Source organism: Linepithema humile, chromosome 1 (genome assembly GCF_040581485.1).
Source record: "Linepithema humile isolate Giens D197 chromosome 1, Lhum_UNIL_v1.0, whole genome shotgun sequence".
Taxonomy (NCBI): Eukaryota; Metazoa; Arthropoda; class Insecta; order Hymenoptera; family Formicidae; genus Linepithema; species Linepithema humile.
This window is the reverse complement of record NC_090128.1, coordinates 44,404,778-44,415,496: the sequence shown is the minus strand read 5'-3', so window position 1 is coordinate 44,415,496 and position 10,719 is coordinate 44,404,778. Positions and strand designations below refer to the sequence as shown.

At 32.7% G+C, this 10,719-nt stretch overlaps 2 protein-coding genes across 4 annotated transcripts; both read left to right on the top strand.

The window, feature by feature from the left end:
* Positions 1–117: 117 nt before the first annotated feature.
* Positions 118–3,586, top strand: LOC105669824 (asparagine synthetase domain-containing protein 1). 2 transcript variants are annotated; one of them, XM_012362963.2, is made up of 7 exons: positions 118–356; positions 445–746; positions 990–1,190; positions 1,361–2,281; positions 2,381–2,793; positions 2,862–3,051; positions 3,249–3,586. In XM_012362963.2, exons 2-6 carry the CDS (start codon positions 687–689, stop codon positions 3,043–3,045), a joined length of 1,779 nt encoding a protein of 592 aa, XP_012218386.1. In that variant the 5' UTR covers positions 118–356; positions 445–686; the 3' UTR covers positions 3,046–3,051; positions 3,249–3,586. The 2 variants fall into 2 exon arrangements, with proteins under 2 accessions (XP_012218386.1, XP_012218385.1); XM_012362962.2 differs by having other exon boundaries at positions 118–746.
* Positions 3,587–4,066: 480 nt separating this feature from the next.
* Nin (blastoderm-specific gene 25D) lies at positions 4,067–10,269 on the top strand. 2 transcript variants are annotated; one of them, XM_012363067.2, is made up of 5 exons: positions 4,067–4,211; positions 5,328–7,820; positions 7,962–8,646; positions 8,722–8,822; positions 9,236–10,269. In XM_012363067.2, the coding sequence occupies exons 2-5, from the start codon at positions 5,385–5,387 to the stop codon at positions 9,371–9,373; spliced, it is 3,360 nt and encodes a 1,119-aa protein (XP_012218490.1). In that variant the 5' UTR covers positions 4,067–4,211; positions 5,328–5,384; the 3' UTR covers positions 9,374–10,269. The 2 variants fall into 2 exon arrangements, with proteins under 2 accessions (XP_012218490.1, XP_012218489.1); XM_012363066.2 differs by having other exon boundaries at positions 4,074–4,307.
* The last annotated feature ends 450 nt before the right edge of the window (positions 10,270–10,719 follow it).

Below are 10,719 nucleotides of genomic sequence, written 5' to 3'. Positions count from 1 at the left end.
TTTAAATTATCGACCAATCACATAATTAATATAGCTTTCCATTAGACATATAATTGGTCGATTGTTTAAAGCGCATTACGTGATTATGCAAATTTCCATGAAGGGTGCGTTCTTCAAAAGTAAAAGTCTAGTTGTTTAATGTTTGATTGGTTTGATACGAAATGGTGAAACCAATCAGTGATAGTCAAGCACTTGGATTAATTAAAAAATCGGTAAAAAAAATTGTTTTTAATTAAAAATAATGTTTTCCTAACAACTATATCAAATGTAACTTTGAAAAATATCGTATCACTGCTTTTGCGTATTTTATGCAGTGATTTTATCTAGCAAATCGACGCATGGAGTGCTGTGGATGTGTGAGTTCTGTGGACTTACGAATTTGCTATTAGATTTTATTGTATTATATTACAAACGATTTACTGCAACTTATTAATGAAATTTTAGTTGGAATTAATTTTTAAGTGTATCACAATTTTAAATATAAAATATTTTTGCGCAACAATGCGAATTGTCTGTAATATTCGTGCAAGTGAAATGTGTTACATAACCTATTGACGCCGGCAACAAGTACTTTCGAACATTTAATAAAAAGTCTGTCTTAAATTAACTTTTTTAGTTAATTCATATATTTATCTTATATTTTGAGACAGTGAAGCCAGAATAATAGCTTTAATCGTGACGTCACAATGTGTGGAATATTTTGTTCTATACATCAATCTAGGAATGAATCCGAATCCTCTAAACAGGTATGAAACCTCGATTAATTACATTAAGTAAAGTATAAAATTTGAGATTTATTCCAAAAATCTTTAAAGTTATAAGTTGTCACTATATTTCTTCCTATTAGGATTAAGGCTAAAAAGTGAATTTTTGCAAGAGAAAAATTGAAATAATTCTCCATGACTATTTTGAAAAATTTTAATAAAAATTATTTCTTAAGACTATGTAAGTACTTTTTCTTTCTTAATATGTTTATCTATTTGTTTTAGTGGAATTTATGCAAAGAGCTAGTAACAGCTCGAGGACCTGATTATTTAAAAGAAACACATGTATCATTAAGTCATGATTGGCATGGATACTTTGCTGCTGCTGTATTATGGATGCAAGGTCTAGAGATGACACCACAGCCAAGTTTAGATAATAGTGGTAACTTATTACTTTGGAATGGAGATCTTTTCTCAGGTTGTTTGGTATGTATGGTTTTGTAAATTTTAGAATTTTCTGATTAATGTTTTGAGTAAACATTAAAATATAATATGCTTTAATAATATGCAATCCAGTAGTATATTCTTATAAAAGAAAAAGAATAAAAATATAGTAAATTTAATAGGATAAGTTTGTTTTATTATTGTTTATTTAGGCAAAAGATGATGTCTGCGACACAAATATAATATTGGATGAATTACAATCAACTACAAATATTATACCAGTACTTCGGAAGATTGAAGGCCCTTACAGCTTAGTATATTATCAGAAGTCAAGTAATATGCTGTACTTTGGACGAGATATCATTGGACGTCATAGCTTGCTTTTAAAAGTTGACAACGAAGCTAATTCGTTGATGTTAACTTCAATTGCGAATAAAAAAATGAAAGGAATTATAGAGGTACCAGCTATAGGTATCTTTGTAATGAATTTAAATAATTCACAGATAAATTTAGCATGTTATCCGTGGAAAGAACCTGATTTAAGGTTTACAGATGTTATTGAAGCATTAGAAACAAATTTAAATGTAGATATAAATATTAAAGAAACTATATTGGACAGTCATTCATTGATCAATTTGCATTTACATCCTGATCCGAGAGAATTGGCATATCTAGAAAACATACCGTATAATAAAGACTTTAACAAGACATTACATTACTTGTTGGAAAATCAAGAAATAAATGAAAGAGTTACGTGCTTGACAGAACTCTTGCATCAATCGGTAAAAATCAGAGTGCAGAAAAAACCAAATTATTGCAAGGACTGTATAAAGATCGTGTTAAATAATGGAAGTATCACTTGCACTCATTCCAAGATTGGTATATTATTCTCTGGTGGCTTAGACTCGGCAATCTTAGCAGCGATTGCTGACAAATATGTTCCGGAAAATGAAAGTATAGATCTCATTAATGTTGCATTTGAAAAACCCGTAAGTAACCAGAAAGTAAGTCATACGAATGGCGAGAAGGAGAATGTAATCCAGAAATATGATGTGCCAGACAGGAAAACCGGGCGACAAACGTATTCGGAGTTGTTACGAATTTGTCCCAGCAGGAAGTGGAATCTCGTAGAAGTACGGTGTCTAATATTCGAAACATTACTCCGATATATTTGATATTTTCTTAAAAAAGAAGGAAGGCAAAAATTTTTCTGATTGCTATGCTTATTTCAGTGTAATATCACGCAAGTGGAACTGCAGTTGTATCGTGCCTCACGAATTTGTGATTTACTGCATCCGTTGTGTACAATTCTGGATGAGAGTCTAGGATGCGCCATGTGGTTTGCAAGTCGCGCGAGGGGCGTTCTCTATCCAGTTAACGAAACGTACGAGTCGCCGTGCAGAATATTGTTCCTGGGCATAGGCGCGGATGAATTATTTGGCGGTTACATGCGACACAGAACTGTATTGCGGCATAAAGGATGGGACGCGCTGGTGCAAGAATTAAATGTCGAATTGGCTAGAATTTCGGAGAGAAATTTAGGCCGGGACGACCGAGTCGTTTCTGATCATGGCAAACAGTCCCGTTTACCGTATCTGGACGAAAATCTAGTGGAATACGTGCAACGTATAAAACCATGGGACAGGTAAATATAATGGTACACGATTGTTGATTGCAAGTAAAGATTAGAGAATTACATAAAATTATTGACAGGTGCTATCCAACTGAGAAAATGCCGACTGGATTAGGAGACAAGCTGCTGTTACGTTTGTTAGCCTGCAAGATTGGTTTTCAAAGTACAGCAAATTTTCCTAAAAGAGCTTTCCAATTTGGCTCGCGAATCGCAAATAGCAAAGAAAATGCCAACGATGTATCAAATAGATTGTATAAACTGTGAGAAGTAGTAAGTTTTTTATTAATATCAATTTATTATTATGTAGTTATTAGTCATTTTTTTCGAAAGCTTAAGAAAAAACCAAAATTTTTTGCTGTATAATTAGTTTTAATGACTATAGCACGATAATATAGTTAATAACTGTACACGTTAAAACTGCATATAATTATTGATTGTATATTCAACATTATCGTGTTTATTTGCAGATAAATCATATATTACTCTTGCTGACTATATATAAGACTGTATGAAAATTGTGATGCATATAAAAATTATCTACAGAAACAACTTTCTTATCAAGAAAATTCGATATAACAGCAGAGATCTCTCGATCTTAAATCTACCAGTGGACAGAGTGAAATTGGAAGATTAATGTGAAATTATTACAAGAAAATTGATTCTCATCTCATGTATGAATACTTATCTCATATATTCATAGAATTAACGGAAGAACACGCTATAAATAATGTGATCAAGAAGAAAATGTTTTTGGCATTTGATTTATTCATGAAACTTGTCGATAATAAAGGTTTTCCTTAATTGATTGTATCTTAATAATCAATATATTTTCAGATATATTCATCTAAAATTATGATACATATTTTATATAAGTTTATTATATATATAATATATATATATTTGTATGTATGTATGTGCTTTCACAGTTATATTTGTTTTATTTATGTAACTTTTTATAACATATTTTATGAATATGTATACGTCATAATACATATATATATATATTTTGTACTTTTAATACATGTGGATAAATTTAATATATTGAATACCTTGAATATATAACGATATAATAATATATTTAATATAATTTTAAATTAATTAGAATTATCCTTCGTCTATAATCTATATGTAATTTCTGTACTATTAATAATTAATGAGATTCCTTCATTAATGACGCATTCACGGAGATTTAAATTTAGCGCTACTTTCCACTGTACGTCACGTGATTGATTTTAGTTTGCTTACATCTGGGTCTGGAAATTGGTGTCGCTAAAACTGGCCCGTATCTTTTCAAAAGGGGAAAATCTCTATATTGTCGAGAAGTTCGTGTCGAAAGTCAAGAAAATATGATTGCTGTGGTTTGCTAACCTTCGTAGTGACGTTTTTCTGCTATTAAATAAATTACGTTATTTACGTAGAATTGTCCAAAAGTATAAATAATTTAAAATCGTTTAATGATTTGTGATACTTTGTGCTGTAAAAAAATAATCTTTATATGTGTGCAGCTAGATGTGTAGTTAGAATTGGTAGGTTATAACGATCTGCGACAACAATTGATTGACCTTTACGTTCTATTGTTATACTTTCATACTGATACTTCATGTACGCATATTCCACCTGTGTTTCGTTTAATATAATGAAGTAATGGAGTTAAAAGATGTTGCCCATTTTCAATTATATGAAAATAGTCTCGATATATGCTATCACTTAAACGTTTGCGTTATCTTTATATTTTTTGATAAAACTAGATAAAATGATTTTATTTGAAAATATCAATATTTATACTTGCAAACGTACATATTTGGATAGAATTTAAGATTACATTTGATATAACAACAAACTAACATATATATTTAATATTAGAAAGTGAAATTAATTAAATTGTCTTTTTGCAAAAAAAAAACAATCTTAAATTTGCACCATTTGGTGCAATATTTATATATATGCAAGTACAAATATTAAAATAATAACTAGAATACAAGGACTGCGTTAGGTCAAATCTAAAAGAGAAAACTTCTTTGACAAGATGAAAGTTTGATCTACTTTACTTAATATATTGTTATATATATTGTTCTGTTGTTTTAATCATAAGTTTTATCAATAAATAGACACATTTCACATTACCATATTGTTCATCATCAGAACTTTCTAAGTATAAACAACTCACCAACATGTTTTTCAGAAATATTAACATTCTCTCCAATATGTTACATGTATTCCATGTACCAAATACGTTATGTCAAGCGATGTCTTTCTTATTGATTGTGTCTGTGTCAGAACAAAGAGTGAAAATTTCAGTGAAATAAATTTTTAAATGTTTAACGAGTAGTTATGTTACAAGTGTTTGTAGTTACAGGTGTTTTTGACTATGATAAAAAATTATTTAAAATTAACTTAGCTAATAACTAATGTAACAAAATAATTTCAAATTATATTAATATGATTATATAAAATTTTATTTAATTATATATACAATTAATAAATCTAGAATTTTAATGCAAGATTTAATAATTTGTAATATAAAGTGCCACTATTATTGCTTACAGGTGTATCATGGAAATTAAAGCTACTTTGAGCTAATTAGAGGATCATGAGTAGAAAATATGGCTGAACATGGCGATCTTTATGAACAACAGCTTTTTGATGTATTCGAGAGCTGTTTGACAAAAGGAGAGGATGAACTCGACGAGAGTGATTTAATCTCCATTTGCAATAAATTACATCTGGATGGATTAATCGAAGAATTGAAGTCATGCATCAGCAAACGTCGTCCAGATAAACGAACTATATCCTTCCAGGAATTTCGGGATGGTTTATTACTTCTGTTAAAGAAGTTCCAAGGATTAATAATGGATAAGCAACATATTGTACAGCCATGCTATAATTCAAGTACACGTGGTATTGATATTGAGAAAAGTGAGGTTTTATCGGTCAATAGCATTTCCAAGATTCACCTTCAAGCGATACAAAGTGGTGTACCAATGGATGAGAGTAGATTAATGCGTTTGTGGGAAAAAACGAAGGTTTGTTTAAAAGGAAACGCGGATGCTGCAACGATGCAGCTTATATCAAGCTGTTTAGGAATTCCCGAGCTTCCGAAGCAAATAGCTGAATCTATCTTTGAGTGGTTAGATCAGAATTGCGATGGATTGATAAGCTTCGATGAGTTTGTAATTATATTTCAAAAATCGTGCATGAAGGCCTCGCAAGAGAATAACTCGTCTCACAACAGTATTGTACAACGCGATGTAAATACGTTAGATTTTAATGCATATAAATCTCGTGGAATTGATTCGATACAGGCTAACGAAACTTTAGATAAGCGGGAAGTTGCAGGTGTCTCCAATGTAACTGTGCTGTCGTCCAGCGAAGATCTCAATGCTTTAAACACCAGTCTCGCGGAAGTAACAAACATTATATGCGATGATCTTAAGAATTTGAATGAATCACCAGAAAGTGATACTATTCAATCTCATATTGACTTACTGCAAGAAATAGTTAATGCGTATCAGGAGGAGCAACGCAATCTAAATGTTGCAATCGAGAACATGAAAACTGAAAAGGAGAAGATGCGTGTCGATATATTGGAAGCTAATGAACGGGCGAATTTATTAGCACAAGAAATTGAGGAATATCAAGTTCAGTTGGAAAAAACGAAGGAGAGTGTGCAGAAGCAGAGCGAACAACGTTACGCCGAAATCACGAAGGATTTGTTGGATCAGCTTAACGCTGAACGGGAAATGGACGCCGCGGCCCTCAAATCGAGAGACGATCAATTGCAGACACTGCAGAAAGAAAATCACGATATGAAGAATAAAGTTATAAATATGTTGCAGGAGAATCAGATGCTCGAAGCGGAAAATAAAACTTTTCTCAATCAAATCGATAAACTGCGGCAATCCAACAACGATTTGTTGAATCAGATAAAAATATTAGACGCGGAGCAGGATGAGATACAAAGCATGGAAGCGAGGCAGCAGGAGCAAGTTGATTTCTTCATCGATCGTATCAAGCATCTGCAGTCGGAAGTGACTCTCTTACGAGATTACAACGACGAGCTGAACGCGGAATTGGAAAATTCAAGAAGCCAGAGCAAAGATACGAGCTACGATGCGCCGTCATCTTTGGCGTACGATTTGCAGCTGGACGAGAACCAAGATAAGAGCCGGATAACGCAAGAGTACAATGCGGATCGGCAAATCGATCAAGCGAGAGCGTCGTTTGGTTTTGGATCATCGATAACCGAGGAGCAGACCGACGTGTCAAATGCAACGGAGTACAAAAGATTTAGAGATACGATCATAAAAGACTTGGAAAATGTATTGGCAAGTGCAAAGTGCGTCGCGGAAAAATGTCATTTGAGGGACGGCATATCGAGATTGATCACTGGCATGCAATCGAATTCCGCGCCACGCTATTCCGCGCGTGATGCAGGAAAGAGCATAGCGTCCGAACTTGAAATGGAATGCGAGGAACGGGCTAACGAGTCTTTACGGGATTTGGTCGTCTCGAAAGTACCGAAGTTGTCCTCCGCGAAGCGTGCAGCGATATTGAGTAGCACGGAAGACTTGAACGATTTTACTGGCAGTCAAGATGTGAAGAATGCGGTGCAAAGTAAAACGACGAGTCTTCGAGATTATCCACCGCGAAAAGAAGAGCAACATTCTGTGGAGCAGTGCAAAACTAATAAGGAAAAGAACAGTTCCTCAAGCATTACCGAAATCGAAAACATTCCAAAGATTGCGATAACCGCCGAATTGATAGAAGCGGAAAAGAAGCAGTTGATCGAGCGTTGCCAGGAACTCGAACGAAGCTTGGATTTGTTGAAAGCAGAATACGAAGAATGTGAGGATTATTGGGCCGCCAAGCTGGAAGAAGAGAGACAGCTCTTCGAACAAGAACAGAAGCTAAGCGACGACAAACTTGCTGAACTGATCAACAAAATAGCGGAGTACGAAGAATTAATTAGTCCTTCGGATAAATCAAAGAATAACGGACGATTGTCGCCGATAGAGGAAAAGTTCAACTTGGAACAACAGGTAAAAAAAGAAACAAATTCTACATCTATTTATAAATCTAGAATTAAAATTGTTTTAAATATACTTTAAGTATAGCTTCAAAATTAGATACTGACGTTATTTTATTACTGGCAATATATCTTCGTATCTTTAATATTACAGTACGTAGATCTTGAGGATGAGTTTGAGAAGTGGAAAATAAAAACTGAAAACGATATTTCGCAGAAGAATCTAGAAATTGGGGATTTGCGCGAGAAGTTAAAACTGACAGAACAGCCGGTTACAAACGATTCTTACGTGCAAGTCCCAGACGAACTTTCCTTACCGATGTTGTCGGATTCATCGCGTTGTAAATCCTCTAGCACATCTAGCATTCCATCAATAAACGATCTGTTCGCGAATATAGATCTATGCACAAACAATCAAACGTATCGTACCTTAGCAGACTTTCCATTATCCAGCGATCATAGCAGGCCATTGAAGCAAGAAGTTCAAATCGATGGTCACAATCTGTATAAAACTCACGTCGAATGTCCCGTAAAAGGAATAAGAGGAATGAACAAAGATCAAAAAGCACAAATATATCAAAATAATCCACACATTGGCGCTAAGACCATGTTAACGGTGAAAGAGGAAGACAGGTGCGACGGGGAATTCAAATTGATGCACGATGTGAAAGAAACTAGTTATCCGTGCACGCAGAATAATGCACAGCAGCATGTAAGTTGCGTCCATATGAGCGTTTTGCAAGAGTTAAAAATAAAACTTTACGAACAAGAACGCAAGAAGCGGCATTTACAGCGTTATATTAAACAGAAGCGGCATTACATTGAAAAATTATTGCAACGTAAGTGCCATTTCAGAGATTTTTTCGGGTAAAATGTGTTATTCATTTCTTTCAATCATTTCCTTTTCTTTACAGGTGTAATGATGCAGCATCAAACAGAAGTATTTGAATTGCAGTGCCTTCTTCGTAATACCCAAGAAAAACTCCAAATACAAATTCAAACGACTGTTGATCAGGTACGTGTTTATACATTGTTAATTTGACATTTTGATCCAATTTTACTTTTTTATTTAATTTTTACTTACATTTACTTACATTTTTTGTTTAATTAAAAAATGGGAGGAAAATGCGTGCAAGAGTATTTATCTATTGGATTGTATAATAAGTAATTTTAGATTTTTCAAATAAATCTCTACTTTTTTTATCAGGCAAAAGGCAGTTTGATTAACACGTAGATTAAATATTTGTTTGTCGAAGTTAGAATCAAGTTTTGTCTGTAATATGATTTTTTAAGCTGCATTTAATGCTGCTATCTCTCTCTCTCTCTCTCTCTCTATGAGAAAATCTAAAATTACTTGTTACATAACTGAATAATATATTTTTTTTATTTACATTTATTTGTTTCTATTATAATGATCTTCTCCAACAGGCTGATAAATTGGCCAGTGCTGATATATTGGTGAAGGACTTGTATATAGAAAATGCATGTCTAACAGCACATATGAAACGTTTACAAGAACGTTGTCTTGTCTTAAGTGGCCTCGATGTAGGTTCGACTTCGATGTGATGTTCAAATAATTCTTACTATACAGCTATTATAAAAAATAAATTAATGCGTTATATTGTATGTACTGAATAATTGTATATTATTTATTTTATGTAATTATATCAGCGATATACAAGTGATACTGTAATGTCGTAAGGGATGTAACTCAGGGATGTGCAGTTGGAAAATATGTATTGTAGCACAAGTGCCTTTAGTTTTTAATTTGACTTCAAATTAAAACAACAGATTTCGCTTTAATCCTATCGCAGAATTAATGGAAAACCCTGCAATTTAGAAGCAATTGTTTTACAAACAATATGAAATAGGGTATAAAAAGTAGATCAAAGAGAAATGTTTATAATCGAAAGTAATTTATTATCTTTCATTAAGTAATATTCTGTATATAGATGGATACATAAATCACGTCATACAGCACGCAAGCACTGGAATATATAAAAATATTTAAGTGTATATGTCAGATTTTAATGGTACACATTGTTGTGTTCTGTGCCATAATATTCATAGATGATACTTTGGCATCTATTAGAATACATGGAATAATAAGTTATAAAAAATTATTTATAATATTTAAGCAATAATAAAAGCTACTTTCACATTAAAATCGTCCAAACTTAATAAATAGCGCAACAAAAACACTAGTAGGCTGCGACCAAGTAATTTCTGATTAATTCGGACAGTATTAATCTCGCATAAAAATTAAATTACACTGCGTGATCTTGTGATCGTTTAAGTTATACTATTAGTTTTGGTGATGGTGAATTACTCTCACTTAATCGTTCTATATTTCACTAATAAAATACTTACACGGCGAGAGAAATGGTAGGGAAACGACCTGAAAGATTGTTAAAAGAATTTTATAAAATTTTGTAAAAAATATATCCGCTTCAATCCGCTTACGATAATTTTTTTTTTCTTAAGAACTACCAAAACACCAGATTCAGATATCATAATGTGATTACCCTATTTTGTACAATTTGTAAAATGCATATCAATTTGCATATACAAAACGTATTACTACAATGAATTAATGTATTCGAAGTTTCTGAAAAATTTTACTTCTATTAAACTTCTATCAATATAATGAATTAGCGCGCATTTGTATAGTAGCATAAATTTGTATATGTAACAAAAAAGATTAGAAAATACTATCCTTTAGAAAAGCAAGCAATTCCCCTTTTAATATAATTATAATTAGAAGCTGCAATTTACAGGCCATGCGGGACTTTATTATAGCGTTTTCGATTATACAGGATTTGAACGACCCAAGATTGGTTAATGACGTCATTGCAACCTCTCCACCAATGAAAGACTTGCATTTATAGTAAAATAGTGATTGATCAACCCTA

Excerpts from the sequence above, each read along its gene's own strand:
- LOC105669824 (XM_012362963.2), top strand. The coding sequence starts at position 687 with ATGTGTGGAATATTTTGTTCTATACATCAATCTAGGAATGAATCCGAA. Across the intron at positions 747-989 it reads AATCCGAATCCTCTAAACAG|TGGAATTTATGCAAAGAGCT; the intron begins GTATGAAACCTC and ends TATTTGTTTTAG. Across the intron at positions 2,794-2,861 it reads CGTATAAAACCATGGGACAG|GTGCTATCCAACTGAGAAAA; the intron begins GTAAATATAATG and ends AATTATTGACAG.
- Nin (XM_012363067.2), top strand. The coding sequence starts at position 5,385 with ATGGCTGAACATGGCGATCTTTATGAACAACAGCTTTTTGATGTATTC. Across the intron at positions 7,821-7,961 it reads AGTTCAACTTGGAACAACAG|TACGTAGATCTTGAGGATGA; the intron begins GTAAAAAAAGAA and ends TTAATATTACAG. Across the intron at positions 8,647-8,721 it reads CATTGAAAAATTATTGCAAC|GTGTAATGATGCAGCATCAA; the intron begins GTAAGTGCCATT and ends TTTTCTTTACAG.